At 42.1% G+C, this 20709-nt stretch overlaps 1 protein-coding gene across 4 annotated transcripts in view; it reads left to right on the top strand.

Moving 5' to 3' along the window:
* magi2b (membrane associated guanylate kinase, WW and PDZ domain containing 2b) overlaps positions 1–20709 on the top strand; it is an 88709-nt gene that overhangs the window by 20315 nt on the left and 47685 nt on the right. For all 4 annotated transcript variants that reach the window (XM_026176259.2, XM_026176257.2, XM_026176256.2 and 1 more), the window contains exon 2: positions 5640–5756. In XM_026176259.2, the coding sequence (XP_026032044.1) occupies positions 5640–5756 (117 nt within the window). The remainder of the gene's footprint in view (positions 1–5639; positions 5757–20709) is intronic.

Here is a 20709-nt window from a genome sequence, read left to right as displayed (position 1 = left end):
GTTGTTTAAGTGTGACCTTAAGGTGCTGAGGGAATCGTGGGCAGGGTTTTCATCTATAAGCCTCCGTGACAGAAGTTGTAGTACTCTGTTCCACAAAGCCAGAAAGACGAACACACAGAAAGGTAGTTTTTGCTTTGTTTTTTAGTAACTAAGATAAGAGAGATTGGATGGACATTTGGACTAGTGTTGACAAACATGACTAAGTGTATATATTCAGTGACATTTGGGAACTGAATGTGTGGGTACAGAGCTAAGCTATATATAATCAGGAAAATCTTACTTGTGAATAAATTGCACTTTTAAAGATTTTAGACTGTGAGAGGAAATGTTCCATCTCACAAGGTCTATCAGGAAAAATGTGACCTTCCTCAGAGAGAGACTAAAAACCTCAGCAGCTGTCCGTAGCACTGGTGAGGTGATGTCAGGCATCCTTGTTTCCGTGAACTGCTGGAATTGAAATCACAACAAGCCCGTGGCCTCTGGAATTGGTTGTTCCAGTGTTTACGTCAGTAATTAGTGGAGGAACAGAGCCTTAGTTTTTGCTGTAGCCTGCTGAGCGTTTATTGATCCCCAATTAAATCTTTTTAAGCTTTCATCATATATAAACAACGGCATAAATCACTACAAATGAAATATTGTTACTACAGAGGTTGGTACAAGTTTAATAAATCATTAATGTCAGTGAACTTAGCTTAATTAACAGTTGTTCCAACTTGGAAATGAGATGAGCAGAGGATATACATTCTTCAATATAAAATATTACTGAAATAACAGGAAGTGATTTTTTTTTTTCAATTTGGAGGCTTGGGGAGAGCACATTTAACAGGTGTTAAGGTGCTGATTGATATACTTTTAGATCTTTATATGTGTGGGCACTCATAGAACAGTTAATATTTTAGCTGTGTACTAAGACATTCACCTTATAGGTGAATACACACGATGAATACACTAAAGAAAAATGATGCAACAACTATCGAGCCATTATAGTTATTTATAGTCCCAATCCTCTGTACTCGGGGCCTCGCGTGTTATCATGACAGGTAAACGGTTTAGAGCTGTTTCCAAGTATGTTGTGTACATTTGGTATCACTGCGCTCAAAGGAGCTGTCAGTACAAATGAAAAAAGGCCATCCTGAGGCAGCAAAAGCAAAGAAAATCTTCAAAGGGATAACAGAAATATTAGGAAGGGCAAAATCAACAGTTTTGATACAAGAACGCTTGTGAGCTTAGAAACATGGGGGAAAAAAAGCTTGGACTTAAAGTAAAGAGCATTGTGAGTGGTCATAATCATGACAGGAAACTTAGTGTTATCAGAACAGGCAGCCAATTTAGGAACACTCCATTAGGAAGGCTTATAATTATCCAAATCTATGATGAAGACTTCACAAAAAGAAATACAGAAAGATCACCACAAGATGCAAACGTGTTCAAAGAAGAAAAAGATAATATTATAAAATTGCCAAAAACAGCCAGTAAGATAACTGTGGAGAAGAAAGTGTGGAGAAGGCTTTGACAGGTTCTGATCCTGAAGCGTACTACATTTAAAAAAAAGTACAGCAGAGGCAGTATGATGCAGTATGATGCATGGATCAACATCGCTTCTTTGGCACTGGGTCACAACTCACATTTACACAAGTACATTTTTTGAAGTGTCACTTTGTGCAAAGCTCGGGCAGCAAACTTCACTGGAGGACACTTGAGAGTACAGAAAGGCAATGACCTGAAACATAATGTGAATGCAGCTCAGGAGTTTTTGAAGGTCTGAAAGTGGAATATTCTGCAGTGACCAGGTCAGTGACCTGATCTCAACCTGATCTTGCTGCATTTCACTTGCTTAAAAAAAAAGGAAAAAAGATCCACAAACAACTAAAGACAGCTGCAGCAGTGACCTGGCAAACCCATTTTTTTTTACACTTTAGACCCTCAAAATAGGTGACTTTGTCTACCAGAGGTTTCTTCCTGTTAAAAGGGAGTTTTTCCTTCCCACTTCCTTAATAGGGGGGTCATCTGATTGTTTAGACCCTCTTTACCTTACACTATTAAGCACCTTGAGGTGACTGCTGTTGTGATGTGGCACTATATAAATCAAATTGAATTGAATTAATGTTACAAACTGTCTTCCTGGTTCAGTATTTTGACAGTTGCATAGTCCTCTTGTTGTCAGATTTGATTGCATATTCATATCCTTAACGTATAGCTGTTGACAGATTTGTTTACTTTTTTTAAATGCATTTGCAGTGGCAGCCTTGCTTTGATCAGTAAAGACGTTGTATTGTAGGACAGAACATTTGATGATCTTTCATTTGAACATATGTGAAGGTGGTGTTTTTTTTCATGTGAAGACACTTATTTAGGCATGTAGAATTAGAAATATTGACGTTTAAACGCTGAACAAGCTCTCTAATTTGGGTGTGTGGCGTTAGGTAAATGAACAGCTGTGCAGACAGATCTGGTTCTTTTGTGTTGCTAAGCAACAAAGACATTAGATTATCTGATGTATGTGGCCAACTATCTACACGTCTCTGTGTGTAAAACTGAATTCTGCTCGATTTTCAGGGTTTCTTTAGTAAAACGTGAAGCTGTCTGCATGGTTAAACATGCAGTTGATTCTGTGGATCCAAGTAGCTTGCTAAATACTCAGCTGGAGCCTTTTAGCTCACCCAGCAGTAGCAGAAGAGATACGTTTTAACGAGATATTGAGCACAGGAATTAAGCAGTCAAGCCCTTGTGGAATATTTAAGGGCACTAGTGATTATGAATAAAATGGACAGTAAATTTAGTGCTCTGTATGGTAAACTGGGAGTGATTTTGGACTCATCTAATCACATAATGAGGTGAAGACTGCTGTGGTGGAGGTAGTGCCAGCAGCTCCACCAGTAACGGCAGATGTGGGCAGAAGGGAGGAATTTGTTTAAATGAACCTTTGTGTTTAAATGTTTGTGCGTGATTTTGGGGATCATGTAAAAGAGAGTCGATGGGCAGTGTGAGTCTGTGTAGTCCTGCGCTGATTGCTGTCTGCCTTGATTGATGGTGTTGATTGATTGTGCCGTCGTCCTTTCTACCCCGCTTTCATGCTGCCGTTTTTGGCAATCTATAAAAACTGCCTTTCCCAGAATTATTTTCTGCTTTGTTGAAGCAGACAGGCACCAAACGAGTTCACTGTGATGTTTACAGCATCAAGTTTAACTCTGAGACTGGTAAATTTGTTCTGTTTGAACAGTCACACCAATAAAGCTTCTTCAAATACACCCCTCCTCCACAGTCAGCTGTGCCTCAAGCCAAGTGCTCATATCACGAGCGTGTGTTTCTGTGTTGGTGTTTGTTTACGTCTCGTGTTTTGACCAAACCTTGCTCAAGACGGCGCTCGAGGCATCTTCTGCAGCTGTGAGCTCATCAGCCCTCCGTGTGCGGATGAGTGAGTGTAACCTCACTGTGACATATGCTGCTGCTGCTGCGCGTCACAGTATTTCTCTCTAGTCTAGGCTACTTTGACACAAGGTCGAACAGAGAGAGCATCTGGTGGACGGGAGATGGAGAGTATTTGAGGAACGTCGGGGAGCATCTGGGTGTGCTCATACACGGGGAAAAATACCGACACACACTCTACAAATGCTTTCACATGCATAAACATTTATCTGATACTACCACGTACTGTCTCTCTCAGTCTTTTGGAGACACACACACAAAACGCACACACACCAGTGCAGTAATAGCAGCAGCAGATAGGGGCTGCTGCAGGACTGTGGAAGTCATCCGGCCAATCCGCTGGTAGGTTTTTGTGGAGCCCGGCTTCACACTGGTACACCTTCTCCTCTTTTTTTCCTCCCGACGGTCGTCGTCTCTCGCCATCTATCCGTGTCATTTTACATCTCCCATCCCCCCCGTCCTTATCTTCTTCCCTGGGACTAAAATTGGCTGCAGCTGGTTACTGCTGTGTGCTGGAGCAGCAGTGGAGAAGCAGAGGCAGGAGGCGAGAGAGTGTGGTTTCACCAAGGCGGCAGAAGATGTGCGGTGGATGGTTGCAAGGCTAGAGGACGCCTGGGAGGACAGGCTGTCTTTGGATATATACCTGTAGAGAAAGGACCGCTTATATCAACATCTGGGCCAGGTACTGATGAGGTGCCCGGCTTGCACAGCTCTTTCTCTCGGATGTCTTTCTCTCTCTGAGCATGTATCGGTGTGTATGTAGAGATATATGTATGCTGGTGTCTGTGCATGTCAGAGATATGGCCTATGCATGAATGCATAGCTGCGTGACATCATGGTAAACCCATCTAGAACAATCACTGTCTAGTAGTAATGCCAATCAAGATTTCATCCTGTCTTCCATCTATTCCTTTGTTTTCCTCTCCTCTCCTCATTTCCTCTCCTTTCCTATCCTCTCCTCCTCTCCTCTCTCCTCTTCTCTCACCTCGCTCTTTTCTATTTGTGAAGCATTTCATGGTGCTTCGTGGCCTTGCTAAAATGGTGTCAGTTTACATAAGATGTTAGACTAAAAGGGTTGATCATTTGAGAATTACAGTGTCACCTGTGTCAGGGCCGTGTATGCATGGTTCCAATGTAAAGAGTTTCCTATGAAAGGCAGACACTGCCTGAATCTTAACTGGTATCCTGAACGCTGTCAACTCCATTTGGCAGGAGGTCACTAGAGTATGCATGAGTGAGGAGGCATTTTTGTCATTTGTAAATGCATGGCATGTAACCTCATCCCTCCCGCTGTCGGATGTGATGGTTTTGCATATCGAATGCTGTGTGGAAAATAAGTTCCCCTCCTCTCATCCTCCTGGGCTTCTTTGGTTTCAGATGAAGGGAGGAGAAACTATTCATGGACATTATCACACACACACACACACACGCACGCACTATATGCCGCATAGATATGTTGGCCTGCTCCTTAGCCTTTTGCCCTTATTTTGTTTGTCATTTACTTTTCTTTGTTTCAGCTCAGTGACATAATGAAAAGGGTGAAAGCTCAAACAGCACGTAATCATCAGAGACAGAGAGGGAGAAATGAGGAGGTTTGAGCTTCTGTCCTCTGTAGCCTTTGTCACCCAACCTGCTGACACTGCACATTTAACCCCAAGGGGATCACTGGTTTACACAATTGCTCTAGTAGCCTTTGCTGTTTTGCTTTGTTGTGAAAATCATTGCAAGCCATTTTTTTCTCATGACACTACAAAATTGTGTTTTGTTCTCTCTCCCCTCCTTTAACATGCCATTTTCCCTTTTATTGCTCCTCAAGGAAGTTTTATACTGTTAAAATATTCCTCAGTGTTTCTCTTTGCTAACAGCTTTGACAGTCTGTGCATTCTGTATTGGTGCGCTTCGGCTTTTTGTTGGAAAATATTAAAGAAATTACTCAAACTTGAAGACGAAGAGCTTCTGAAGTAGCTGATATTTATGCATTGATGCTTTGTGTCATTTTAAACTTTCAGTTTTCCGTAACGGGTTTAAAGTTGTGTGTTTTTTTTTTTTTTGTTTGATAACTGGTGCTTGTTCTTCCACTGCAGTGGAAATCCTTTTGGTGGTTTTTGAAACAGTCTGACTTGGATCAAGAGAAAAATGTCCTTTGCCAGTTTGGGTCTGTTGTCATCAAGCTCTGACCTCTCTCTCTCTCTCTTGCTCGTTTTGTGTTTTAGGGGGGGTGGTTGACAAGGATTTGCGGCACTACCTCAACCTGCGCTTCTCCAAGGGCTCAGTGGACCACGACCACCAGCAAATCATCAGAGACAACCTCTACCTCCGCACTGTTCCCTGTGAGTCCACATCACCCTCTATCGCTCCCCTCTTCCACCCTCTGGCCTCCATCACTGCTGCACTCCTCTTCTTTTTCTTTTTTTACTCTTCTTTGATCTCATCCTCTCTGCTGCCTCACTGTATGTCTGTAATTGTCTCTTTCATTCTCTAGCACCATTTCTTGGATATCATTGTCAACCCTCCTCCACCAGCTAACACACCTTGTCTTTCTCTCCGCTTGCCCCTGAGATGTTACCCTTTTATTTTACACACACACACACACACTCATTCTCTCTGTCTCTCGCCGTCTATCGCTCCTTCTCTTCCCTCAGTCGTCCGGCTGCCGAGCTTTCAGCCTGAGGTTTCCACGGCAACCACCCTCTTGTCTTGAGGCTTGCGTTGTGGTAATGCCCTGCCCCCCCTTTAGCACATGCTAGACATGCACAACATACACAGATTTCTTTCTGTGTGTGATGAATTTTACACGCTGACCAAATGAGATGTTACATGTGAATGTTTGTTTTTGTTTTTTTTTTGTCTGGGTTTTTTTTGGTTCTTTTTTGGGTTGTTGTCTTTTTTGTTTCCCCGGCACGTATGCCTTTGGCCTGTTGGGCGGCGATGTCATTGTGTGATTAATATTGAGGGGATGCAAGGCCCAGCAGGATCTTCCTGTGTCAATACAGGCAGCAGCTCATGAATCAGGCCTGATGCTTGAGTCTGCAGACTGCATGCAGCGTGTGGATGAGCTCGCTTTGCATGCATGTTTGGTGAAGGGTTTTGCACTCATCTGACATGTTTCATTATCTTCTGTTAATAGGCCAATTCATAGCGCAGATTCTGGTACAGACGCATGAGGAAACAGAGCTCGGCTTGACGTCAGCGATGGGTGTTTTTGTACTGGCTGCCTCTACTATACTAGATGTCCTCTCTGCCGGTGTGTTGAGCTGCTGACACAGAAGTGATTGTTTAATACGGTCCCACAGCTGCACAGTTCCTGAGCCTCTCTCTCTCACTATCACTCTATCACTCTTTTTTTTCTCCTCTTTTTCCCGCCGTCTTCATCTTCTGCTTTCACTCTCTCTCATGTTCCCCCTGCTCCCCTCCCACCCTCCTCTGCCTCTTTGATTTCTTTTGGTCACCACCTCACCATCACATTTTCTCTCCCTTTCAATTTTAACTCCAGGCGGCCTCTCCTTCTCCTTCCCTCTGCCTCTCCGTTCCTCTTTCTTTCTCAGACTGTTGGCTGTGTAATAGTGCAGTGAAGGCAGACTGACAGGGTGACGACAGAGGTGGTGTGGACTGGCTAAGCTTCAACACTTCTGCCCTATTGAGGCTAAAGGGCAGCACGTGTCTGTTTTGGTGGTTTTGTCGCCACATTGCAATCATAGTCCCCTTCCAGGGCTTTATGGGAACGGAAAGATGCTCATTCTGCGTGATGTGTTTGAGCAGTAATGACATCCCCATAATTAACTGCCTATCACTTAACAAAGCTGATACAGTGTAATGAAGATTATAGAAATTCCAACTCATAGACCTCCTGCATAGCGGCTTTGAATCATCATATGCTGATTATTTAAATGTCATTAAAATGCAGTTGTAATACTGCAGGAATCCCCCAAATTTATTTTAATGGTGAGCACTTTGTACTACTTACGCTGTCTCATATACACTAATCAGCCACAACGCTGAAACCAGTGACGGGTGAAGTGAATAACATTGGCTTTAATATCAGTGGCAGCTGTCGAAGAGCAGGCTGATGAACTATCACTTTGTGAAGTTGGTGCGCTGGAAGCAGGAGAAATGGTCGGGCATTAGGATTGGAGTGACTTTGAAAGTTTCCAAAGTATGATGGTTAGAGGAGCAGGTCAGAGCACCTCAGTAGGGAAGTGTTGTGTGGTGTTCCCTGTATGCAGGTGTTAGTACCTGCAGAAGCAGTCCAACATAGGACAGGCAGTGAACCGGTGAGAGGGTCATGGGCTCACAAATTGCTGATTGAAGGGCATCAGAGGGGCAGTTCTGTAGCCGGTGCAGCATGCATGCCATGTCCTGAAAGCTGAAGTCCTTACTGCAGCAGCCTTGGTTCGCCTCAGGTCATTTGCTGCGTGACATTCACCCCCTCTCCCCCCTTACTTTTTACTGTCTTATCAAATTAAGGCATATTTTCTCCACTATATCTCTCTTTTTTTTTTTTAAATAGGGGAACACAAAATTTAGAGGGAGCTGTGTGCTTATTCCCATCTTTCCAAGTTGTGATCAGAACCGGACAGCAGAGCAGTTAAGGAAGGTGTTCTGATGGTCTGATGATGTGTTTGAGCACAAGCTGGCAGAGACAGTTTGATGCTCTAGGTAGTGATTTGCTGGGTAATCTTGGGTCCTGTCATTCATGTGGAAGCTTTTGTACCTACGTAAACATTTTTTGTTTTGTTTGGTTTTTTTCCTGATGGCAGCGGCCATCTCTTTCAACAGGATAAAGCCACATTGCTGTGCTCCTCAAATCCCTGCTGTAATTTCTGGAATGCGTTCAACCTTCTGTTGACCTGGCCTTGAGGCCCCTCTCTTCACCTGCGCAGGACTTAAATGACCTGCTGCTTATGTCATAAACCTCAGAGGGTTTTTTTGGAGTTCATGCCTCACCAGAGCTGTTCAAGGAGACCTACAAAATATTTGAAAGGTGGTATTAGTGTGGCTGATCAGTATATAGTCAACGCACGATTTCCTGGCAGTGTGAGACTCTCATAAGCAGGCGTTGCTCAACCGTCAGTGACACAGCATCAGAAGGGCCAAAAACAAGGTTGATGGTCCTGAGTGCTGCACTGCTCGTGCCCTGTGGGCTGTTTGTTGTTGTGGTTTGGAGCGTTATAAAATCAGTGTTTTTTCTCCCTTGTCTGCAGCGCTCTGACCACGCTGTCAGTGCCGGTCTGTCAGCTTGACGAGCAGACGCCACTCTGCATCACAACACGCTGTCAGGGACGTGGGAGGAGGTGTGTCTGTCTGTGTGTGCGTGCGTGTGTTCATACAGCTAGAAGACTCACATGCTGACATCAACTACTGCATCCTGTTACATCATTCAGCTCAAGGATTGTCCATTCTTTCAGCAAAAATAATGAAATGAACATACTCGTTTACTCTCGGTCATTAATAACCGTATACAGATGCTGTATTGTGGCCTGCAGCCTATTGTGTGTGTGTGTCTTCTGTTTTGTTTGCTTGTGGATTTTTACTTATTTCAGGTTTATTTTGCACATGCGTTCACGCTTCAACAGGCACACAAATGGTAGCAGGACGAGCACTTCAAGGACATGTGCATATTTTTTACTAGGACAGGCGATAACAGTCACTGAAGACTGAGAAAGCTTAAAAAAATAAGAGTAAACAAGATTTTAAGTGACACAGTAACTGGTAAAAGTGTCAGGCAGTAGAAACAATATTGGCAGAAAAGGAGATTTTTGGACGTGAAGGTAGTAAAACTTGAGAGAGGTATCCCACCTTTCAGGTTGAACCATTTGATGAGATTGCTGCTGTTTGACAGTCTAACTTCTCAAGCCTTCTTGAGCTTTTGAAAATTTCCAGCGCTATTTTATTTGATTTTGCAGGGCTACGTTGACCACTTCAGAGCCTGAGCTCCTGTCAGAGCGCCTGCTGTTAGGAATTTAGAGAAGAGTTTAAAATGGTTTTGCTCTCTGCATATTAGCAATGTGAGTGCCTCTTTGATACAACTGCAGATGAGAGCGTAAGACGGGGAAAATTTTCTAAAGGAGTGAAAACATCTGGAAAATACAAGAGAAGAGGAAGGAGAGAGGTGGGGGTACAGTAAATTGAGGGAGCGAGGGGGGGTGAAGGTGATGGATGTGGACACGAGCAAAAAGGCTCTGCGAGAAGATGGAAAATGGGGAGAAGAGGAGGTAAAGAGGAGGAGATCAGCAGGGGAGAGAGGGGAGGGGAGAAGGCAGCGGCAGAAGATGGAAAGTGAGAAACAAGAGTCGATGCAAGTGGATGTTAAGAGGATGGAGGGTAGAGATGTGGCGAGAAGGTCGGACGTGCAAGGAATGAGGGTAGAGGGAGATATGAGGGAGCCTCGTAAGTAATACCCGGGAGAACCATCTCCTTTCCTCCACTCTGCTCAGAGGCATCAGTAAAAGGCTCTATAAATAGCTTGAACAGTGAGCAGCACATTCCTCTACTCAGATAGCCTATAAATACATGCAACTTCTGTCACTTTACATCCACTGTTCTGGACACATGCTCCCCTGCAGCTTCCGACAGGGAATCCTCCTCAGACTGCAGAGGAGGAGCAGATAAAGATGTTGAGCTGAACAGGGCCAAGATGCTTCAGATGGTGATGGTGATAGGGGTGACGGATGTCTGATAATGATCACGGTGATGTGGGAAATTTGTGGAAGATGAAAGACACCTTCTCACCCTAATGCATGCAGCAGATCTTAATACACACTCGTGGTAATGCACACCATTCAGTGTTTGGTCATAGTACGCAGGAAGTGATATAGCACATGAAATAAAAATGCAGTAGTGTGCAAAAGAGCCACCGCTCATTTCTTTAGATTTTACTGGGAGGATTGGAAATGGGTGCAGTGATTTAAACATTTTAAGAAACAACATTGAAATACAGCATTTAAAGCAAGCAGCTTAAAAGTCAGTATTTGATATGACCATCTTTATTCTCCCTCAAAGCCTCTTATAAACTCTCTTAGACAAGATTTTTGTAATTTCATTTAGTAGGAATATTTCTCCAGTTGTCTGTTAAGGATGCTGCTTTAATAATGTTATGGTCCAGGTTCTGGGAATGTGTTTTCTATCCAGGTATGGGATCGTTGTCATGATATGGTGGACGCTCCCTCGCGACCTTCCTTCTCATTTTGGTGACAGTTTGACCCCAAACTTTTAAGTGTGAATTAATCACTCCATAAGACCTGTTGTAACAGATTTTTGGTCCAGTTCTTGTTAAATTTAGAATGTCTCAGCATTTTCTCCCTGTTTCTTTGGCCTCCACTTTTCCACTGAGAGCATTTCGAATGAGTCTTCAGTGAATGAACTGAAGGTGCAGATCTCCCAGGTTCTGTCTGTCCCCCCCATTTCTTAAAGACATGAAGATAACGCCCACCGGCTGTAGTTTCCTCAGATTTTAGGAGGACAAAGTGTACACCATGGTAAGATATGTTTTCATATATATGCTTGTCCCTAGCACAAATGTTACGGTCGCCTTCTCCACACATGCAGTGACACCACGATGGGGGGCAAATCAGGGTTCAGTATCTCGCCCAAGATTTCTTCAACATGTTGGCAGGAGGATCCGGGAAGCGAACCACTGACCTTTCGATCAGTAGACAGCCGCTCTACCTCCTGAGGCGCCTGAAAGAAAATCTTTGGAAAGACCTTCATAAAGCCTGGAAAGCTATTCCTCAAGACCATGTTAGAAAATAATTACAAAAGCCTCTGACCTCTTGGAAGCAAAATATATATATATATATATATATATATATATATATATATATATATATATATATATATATATATATATATATATATATATATCACTCCCTAATTGCTTACATATATATGTATACATATATATATATGTGTATATATATATATATATATATATATATATATATGTAAGCAATTAGGGAGTGAATCAAGACTTTTGCACAGTGCTGTAGTTAAATACAGCTGTTTTAAGAAAAGCTGTTTAAAACTACTGCTCTCATTTTGTGTTACGTAGCTCCAGCACTGTCCTTCATTTTACTTTTTCCCCTTTTTAACTGTTTGCACACTACTGAGTGTATTTGCAGTGAAGGCACTGAAGAAAGCTAGAGTGCTTTAGTGCTAAGAAGAGCCTCAGAAAAGCTTGGCAACACTTACAAGGATGGTTAAAAATTAAAATCGGTCACCAGTGTGTGTACGACTGGACAGTGTGCGTCGACCAGCTGAAGCCTCATATTGTAGTTTTCTCTGCTTTCCTCACAGTCATTGGTACACTCACACTTCCGCAACCTTTTGGCTCAGACAGCATGCTTTCCAATGTGGCGATGTGTCGAAGTTGGATTTGAATTCATTATCCTGTTGATAATGTGCAGTCAGATAAACAGCACCTATAAATACACAGGAACAAATTCTGCACCTCTAAATGAACACTCAGTCCATTCATCTGAAACGATTTGCTCGGGAAGGGGAGCTGTCGCTGCCGTTATCTACCAAATTCTCCCACTTCCATCTGTGTTTGGTTTTTGATTTTTTTTTTATTTCCCTCATTTAATATGAACGACTGAAGAGAAATCTGTGATTTCTGCATCCAGAAATTTGTTCTAAAATTTAATCACGAAGAGGTTTGCGGTTGGAACGCATTCGTTTTACTTATCAAGAGTTAAATCCTGCTTATAGATTGCTGATTAAATCACACTCATATTTACAAATATGAATGTGAATGGGCCTCAGTTCTAATTTAGCACTGTGGCTGATGATGAGGCAGAGGGGGAGGAAGAGGAGTGATGACAGTTATTTCAGGATGTTTGTCATGATGATAATGGCAAAGTTCAGCGAAGTGATAAAGATAAAATTAATTTCTCGTGTGTCGATCTGCAGGAGAATGATTTGCTCATATGTGCACAAAACGCACTGTACTTATGCGTGAGTGTGCATTTGTGGGGTTTCTTTGTACACTGTTGCATTGATTATTCTGTTTGTGTCTTGAGATTTAATAGGCTGGTTTAATACATGAATCATGGGAGTTTTACATGCCATTCTCTGTTAAGGTTTTGTGTGTTTTTTTGACTCTTTATATATGTGTGTGTGTGTGTGTGTGTGTGTGTGTGTGTGTGTGTGTGTGTGTGTGTGTGTGTGTGTGTGTGTGTGCGCGCGTATGTGAGAGAGAGAGAAAGGGGGGGAGAATACATCATCCCTCAGGGACTCGCTCCTTAAAGGGGTGATTTGCCTGCTGGCTTGCTCTTGTTAAAGAGCTGGCTGACATGCTTTGATGTGGTTCTGTGCTCCCTGCAGTGTGATTGGCACACTGGATTAATGTTGTTCCACAGATGAAAGAAACTGCGAGTGAACGATATGAATTTTATGAAATGAAAATGGTAAATATTGAAGATGATTAATGAATTGGTTATGTTTGCAAAGTGTTTTCCATGTTAAGCTCTGGACAGGTGTCGTCTTACCTCCTTTTTTCCCTCTCCTTAGTGTGATCCTCTCACTCAGCAGCTAATCACAAAATGAGTTTTCCTGTTTGTTGGTTTGTTTCTTTGTTTTTGTGGAAGCGTTTTATATTTATGTTCCCGTCTCCACTCCACCACTGTTGCTTTCTCTCTGTGGTAGTTTAAAGATGTGCGTGATAAGCTTGGCTCATTCTGTGATGGTCATCGCACACTTACACCTCAGTGAGTTCACGTGTTTTACACTGGTTAACCTTTACTTTTTGCCATAAGCATACTCACTGGCCACTTTATTAGGTGCATCTTGCTGGTACTTTTGCTTTGAGAGTTTAATTCTTTGAGGCACTGAGTCAGCAAGGTGTTTGAAACTTTCCTCCTTTAGTCCATATTTACATGACAGGATCACACAGTTCCTGCAGATTTGTTGGCTGCTCATCCATCATGTGAATCTCTTGTTCTACCAAATCCAAAAGGTGCTCTAATGGATTGGGATCTGTTGACTGTGGAAGCCATTTGAGTACAATGAGCTCATTGTCATGCTAGAGAAATCAGATGGCCTGAATTTTGTGACACGGTGCCTTTTCCTGCTGGGTGCAGGCATCAGAAGGGATGTGGTCAGCAACAGTTCAGGTAGGCGGTGGCATTAAAACGATGCTAAGTTAATACTAACTGCACCAACAAGATATACTCCACACCATTGCACAACCAGCACCCTGATCCATTGATGCAAGGCAGGGTAGATCTATGCTTTCATGTTGTTGATAGCTAATTCTGACCCTAACATCAGAATGTCACAGCAGAAATTGAGAATAAACAATTTTCTTTTCTGTTGTTCAGTTTTGGTGAGATTCCTTTGTCTTAATTAACACGAGTGACACCTGGTGTGATCTCCTGCTGCTGTAGCCCATTTGCTTGAGGTAGGATGTGTGTTCAGAGATGCTCTTCTGCATACCTTGGTTGTCATAAGTGTCATTCTGATGCTCAGTTTGAACTTCAGCAGATCATCTTGATCATGTCTGCGTGCCTGATTTGCTGCCATGTGATTAGCCGATTACATATTCCTATTAACACACAGTTGAACAGGTGTACCTAACAAAGTGGCCAGTGAGTATACCATACACCGCCTCTGTGTGAGGATTATGCTACCCCCCGCTTTCATCCTTCGTCATTCAGATCTGCAGACTAATAAAGGTGCTTTTCAGCCTGTCGCGGTTGATTTCCATCACCGCAGGAAATGCCTTGGTGCAAGGGTAATTTCTCAATGTCACGCAGACACCGACTCCGCCAGACGCTGATACATCTAGCAAGCAGTTGTCTTTGCAGCAGCCTCTGGATCTGACAGACAGACTTATGGAAGGAGCTCCACACCTGCTGCAGTGTTTAATCTGAATGCACACTGCCAGGTATCATTTAAAGAAGGGGTTTAATTGACTGCCTGCTTTAGTTTACGGAGGAAATTTGAATTCCCTAGAAAACCATATTTTGTCTCAGTCATCTGCTCTTTCTGATGGAGTAACTGACAGATGCATTGTGATAGTCTTGGGTTTTAATGACAAGCTAAAAACACACAGAATTTCATTTCATTTTTATGTCCAAACATAGAAAATATGTCAAGCTGAAGGAAAAAAAAACACATACAAAAATACTTTAAGGTGTGTTTTGGTGGTAAGCAGAGAGTTGCTGAGATTAGAGCTGATTTGAGTTTAACTTTTTTGTTTGGTGTCAATATAAGAGCATATTTGTGTTCAGTACATTACCAGATCCCTTTAATAGGAAAGTTTTGCCCCATGGTATAGTCTCCAGGATCTTATTTTAAAACCCCTTCTAAATGAACACACGTGAGCAATCCAAAGATCCGGAGTTTGAACCTGCTGTGGCTTTTTTTCTGCGTGGAGTTTATCTTCTGCCTGCTTATCTGTTAAGGTTATTGGTGACTCTGAACTGGCTGTTAATGTGAGTGTGAATGGTTGGCTGTCTCTCTGTGCTAGCCCTGCAAGAGACTGGTGGCCTGTCTGGGGTGTATCCAACCACTCGCCCTATCACAGCCTGGAAAGGCTCCAGCCACTCCCACCCAATGCTGAATAAGATAAGCGATGGTGACCACTGAGCAATAGCCACATTAAACAATCAAATATTGTTAAAAAAAACAAGCTTTAATATCTTTGCAAGTATTACTATATACAATGAAAGGTCTCTGAAAATGTTCTTCTTATTGATGCTGTTACGTCTTTGCTGCACAACAGTGAGTAGATTAAGTAGACATTGCAAAGACACTTTCCTCCAATAGGAAAAAAAATTAGATAGAAAATTATCTAATCTACTCAGAAATGACATGTCATTTAACTCGGACTGCTTTAAAAGGGAAAGAACACACATAAAATATTATTTTGATAACTCTACATGTGAATGATTATTGACAGCATGAACATACTGACATTTTTTCCAATACATTAGCGAATAACTACACCAATTATTCAGATGGTTGATAAGTCAAGGCTGCAAAAATGGCAGACATTAGCTGGTTTTAGAGCATTTTCTCATGTTTTTATGTCCCGTTAACAATAAAAAAAATCTTCACAAGAAAAAATGCAAAATAGTCAATCATATGAAAAATGAGCAACACAGTCTCCAAGTGACGCGGCGAATTTATAATTTGTGCATCCAAATGTTAAAAAGTCAACACGTACAGATAAATAATCGCATAAAAAGAAAAATCTGGAATAAGTCAGTTAACCGGCTAACGTCCCATCGTTTGATTAAAGATGCTGTTAAGGCTCTTTGACATTTTCAGTGCTTGGTGCAAGAGACAGGATTAATTTTTTTTATTGATAAACGATTTATTTAATACGCCGCTTGACATCAGTAATGATGCAACCTTCCTGAAACTGCCAGGTAACGGAATAGTTCACCATTTTAAAGAATTACTGTGATTCACTTTCCAGCACCGAACGGGTCGACATGACTGATGCAGCTTCATGAGCAAGTCAGTGTAATTTAGAATATGTCAAGCCAATTTATCACTGTGTTTGGTCAACATCTGTCTTCTTCAATCTGCTGTACAGCTGAGAGAATCAGATAATAATAACATAAAAAATATTAAAAGAATACAAGTAAGAAAACAAATGTCAGGTTTAAAAGCTCCAAAATAAATAGTTTTTCTGGGAGTTTTAAAAATAATCCAGATGTGAAAAGCAATTTTTTCCTGTTATTTAGGAGCAAATACAGTAAAGGTCTGATATCCAGATGTTGGTTCTGCACCTCAGAGAAACTCGGATCATCTGCTTAGCAGACCTCGGAGATCTAGTGGAAAGAGATATGGGGCCACTATCCCGTGTAATGACTTAAAAAAACCCAATATCAAATCTTAAACTGATTGGGAGTTGATGTAGGAGACTGTGGACCCGAGCAGCTGCGGTCGACAAAGACAGACAGACTGACACCTGAATGAAAAAATACTATTACAATAGTCAAGCTGAGACGAAATGAAAGCATCTCTAACCTTTTCAAAGTCTCTAAAGGAAGAGAAATGGCTTCAACTTCACAAGTATCAAAGCTGAACTAAGTTAGCTTTGACAGCAATATTTGTTCATAAAAAGTGAGCGTTGTCAAAAGATCACTCCCAGGTTCTTGGTATCCCAGAAGTCTGGAACAATATACCTTCAGTTTTCTCACTCTATCCATTTTCCCTGTTTTCCTGGGCCTGTAACCTATCCTAGCTGTCACAGGGTGAGAAGCAGGGTACACCTCGCACAGGTCACCAGTCTGTTCACACTCATATTCACACCTACTGCACGGTCACTTTTATAATCACCAATTAACCTTTGGGAGGAAGTCAGAATTCACAAAGACATGGAAGGACCCCAGGTGGGGTTTCAACCCAGTACCTTCTTGCTGTGAGGCAACAGTGCTAACCACCATGTCTTTTCCTTTCGTTTTGTCTTTTCGTTTCTCCCAATGTCTTCGGTAAGGAAATAAGGAAAAATCAAGGATAAACAGCTGGCCTAACTACAGATCCACCTACTGCACATCCAAAGCTCAATAATTCTGCTTGTTTTAACCTTTATACAGCCTTAAATGTGAAGTGAGATGTCCATATTATGGAGATCCTCTCTTTTTAAGAGCCAAGAATGGAGCAGAATCTGTTTGAAACTGAGCGTTTGGAGCTGTGTGAAGCCGGAGCTTCTGGATCATAGGGATAATGTATAAATGCACAGCCCTCATTATTTGAAGCTTTCTCCACTGCAACAGTATATATGTGACAGGAAATAAGGAAAAGCTTAGAAAGTCCACCTTAAATTTGGTTTGTCTGTAGCAGAGTGAGCAGTGAGTCTCACACCTGTCTCTCTCGCTGTCTCACTGCTGATTGCAGCTAGACTGAAATGTGGAGCAGAGCATCCTTCTGCCCTGAGAGAGATTTACACTGAGACATGACATCCAAGTCTCCTAGTCCCCCCAGCCTGCAGTTCCCTTCAGAGTAAAACCTGTCTGCTCAAACAACAGGTAAATTACTCCGAGGTAACCAGGTGTGAGCTCTGGGTAGCCATGCTGCAAAAGTAATTGATTGATGAAGTAAGAGTCGGCGACGAGCACACACCTGCAGCGGTGCAGAGCAGAAAAGGATCAAACTGGAGACCTCTGACACTGTGACTAGTAAAACGGCTCCACATGCAAAGCGGTGTGTCATACCTGACATAAATATTATTTATGAACAGCTCGTGTAGATATTGCTGCTTGTTACCATGGTGAGTCTGTGTTGCCAAGTACTGACGTGTTGTCGTGAGAGCATACGCTCCTGTCAGAGTGTTGCCATGTTGTGTCGCTGCATCTGTAGCCCAGGCTTTGTAGTGTAAATAAGGGTGTGTGTGTGTGTGTGCTCGATGATACTTCTTCTATAGACCTGCTGTCACACTTCACATCTGTCAACCGGGAAGAAGAAGACGGAAGGAGGAGAGTGAATGAAAGAGAAGACCAAAGTGTTAGACAGAGTCTGAAGAAGAGACGAGAGGAGTGGAGAATAATGAAGGGGAAAAGGAGCGGATTAAAAAAGACAGGGAGGGAGTAATGGGGACAGAGATCAGCTATAGTGGAACGAAGAGCGACGAGGTAAATTGGAACAAGAATCAGGAGAAAGGATGGACGGATGGATGGATGGATGGATGTGTAACTGAGACAGTCTGTTGTGGTGCTCTGCTTGCTCTCTGCTAGAAACGACTGTGGGTAAACGGGTTCAGGGTTTTGAGGACAGTGCATTGTCTCTGTATTTTTTGATTACACTGTAACAAGATTGTGTCTTCTGACCTCACCTTCTAAGAGATGTAGTTTTTTTTTTAGCATACAGAATTTTGAATATTATATTAATATATACCTACCAAAGGATGTAGCAGGGTTAAACAGATAAGCAGAAAGCACCACGTGCTAATTCAGTTGAAAAGATGTGCAGCATAATAAGGTGAGAATGGACCTACATTTAGTGTGCTATCACTTCTGTACATGCACGTATAAACCTCCTCGTTTAGCCCACTAGAGGATTATCGTGAAAGAGTGTCACAGCTATTCACCTTTTCAGGGACTATTTTTAGTTACAGTTATATTTGGTGTTAATTCAGTCTATGTAACAAATTCACTCAGCTCAGAAACGAATATGAGGTCTGTGAGACAAACAGCTACGCTTTTGTACAGCACAACTGTGGATTTTAAATTAAACAATCAAGACGTGGCTGAAGTACAGATGTTCAGCTCTTCAGCTTTTTTAAAAGAAATATTAAATTAACTGTTTAGTATTTCTGTTTTTTCCCCACATTTATATTGACGCACTCCTGTTTTCAGATGCTTAAAGTTATTTGGACAAACTGTCATAATTTTACACATAAGGATTGTTTTTAATACTTTGCCTGCAAAAGATTTTCATCTAAGACAAATGAAGTCTAGAAACCACCGAATGCTGTTTCATTTCCTCTGAGATGCTCGGCCTTTACTACAGCTTTGTCTTCGATAACAATAAAAGCACGCTCTGCTGTGTTAACATCAGGTGACTGACTTGGCCGGTTTCTTTGTCTTGGGATTCCGTTTTGCAGCGTTTGGCTGAATCTTAGCAGATGATACGGTGCCGTGCACTTCACTTTCATCCTGTTACTTCTGTCAGCAGCCGCATCGTCGATAAACACAAGTGAAACGCTTGCACCTGCATCCATACGTGCCCGTGCCATGACATTGCCTCCAACATGTTTGACCATTAATGTGATAATGTGTTTCTTTCCTTCTCCATACTTTTCTCTTCTCCATCATTCTGGTCGAAATTATGCCTGGTTTCATCTGTCCAAAGACTTTTTAAAATGGCACGCTGACCTCGTCTTGACTTGATTGGATGTTGTAAAGGGTTTTTCTTAGCTGGGGAAAACAGTCTGTCACCCTGTACTTTGTCTCTGTGGTCCCTCGGGCCGTTTGGTGTTGCTGAGCTCGTTGGTGTGTTCGCTCTTTTTAAGAATATACCAAATCGTTGATTCCAACACTCCTAAAGTTTTTGCTGTATCTATGCTTTGTTTTCGTTTCCAGCCTAATGATGGCCTCCTTCAGTCACACCAACATCTCTTTGGACGTCATACTGTGTAATACAGTCCAGATGTTCTCTGCTTAATTTTAATGAAGAAACTGGCCTCACCTGGCCATGAGACTGCTTGTCAGCCAATTGCCTAATTACTTTTTTTTTTCCTCTGTAAAAGGGGGCCGTGTATAAAAATTATTTAAATTCCAAAACGGTTAATGCAGTGCTTTTGTAAAAACCCCTTGAATTAAAGCTGAAAGTCTGCACTTTAATCACATCTTGATAGCTTTATTTAAAATCCACTGTGCTGGTGTGTAGAGGCAAAATTTACAGTCCAAATACTTATGAGCCTGACTATATGCACACAGAGACTCAGAGATGATTCTGTGGAACTATGCACATCCAGCTTTACTAGTCTGGGTTTGCTGCTCAGTCCTATTATCATATAAATGTTCTTTGCATTATAACCACAAATTTATTAAAATTACTGTGGAGGATAATGAGTATAAGAACTCTGGAGAAAATAATGACATCCCGTGCTCTGTGTCTATAGATTACAGTATTAACTATTAATAAGAGAGACTCGCTTGGCACCCCCACTCCACACACACCTCCTTGCTCCCACACATTCTCACGCAGAGACCGTATCATTTGCCTGCCTTTCCCCAACCTTTATTATGTTAATCAGTCTATCGATAGTCTATTTTTAGCCCTGAATCTCCACCACTCTGCTTCTCCCTCTTGGTGACTTCCTGTCTAATTATATAAATATGCGAATGAACACAGTTCACATTCTCAAACACACTTGCAAGCTGCTGTGGATGCACTGCGAGGTTAACCAATCAGCCTTTTACCCCCCTCTCTCTGTCTCCTTCTCTGTTGCTGCCTCTCTCTGTGTTTCTCTGCTTGCCACTCTTCCCTCCACTCTATAATTTAGCAAAGGTCTTTGTCCTCTTATCATCTCACACCCAGCTGAGTTATTTCAGTATATCATCTATTTTAGCTTTTGCTCTAAATGGACTTTCCTTGTTATGTTTCTACATTGTCTCTCTCTGTTCTCTCCCCCACACACATCCACAGAAAATATTCTGTAGTTCTTCGCTGTCAGGGTTTGAGGCAGACAGTGTCTTTCCCTCCCAGAGAGGCAGCTCCAAGGTTTTCTGTTTTATTGTGGATTTAAGTCATTTGAGCCATAAATCTCAGTGGTGCTCGTATTCCTGCAGCGTCACCTCTGAGAGGGTTGGGTACACTGGCTGATTGTGA

This window comes from Astatotilapia calliptera, chromosome 7, assembly GCF_964374335.1.
Source record: "Astatotilapia calliptera chromosome 7, fAstCal68.1, whole genome shotgun sequence".
Lineage (NCBI taxonomy): Eukaryota > Metazoa > Chordata > Actinopteri > Cichliformes > Cichlidae > Astatotilapia > Astatotilapia calliptera.
The sequence above is the reverse complement of the archived record's forward strand: the minus strand, read 5'-3'. Positions and strand labels throughout refer to the sequence as shown.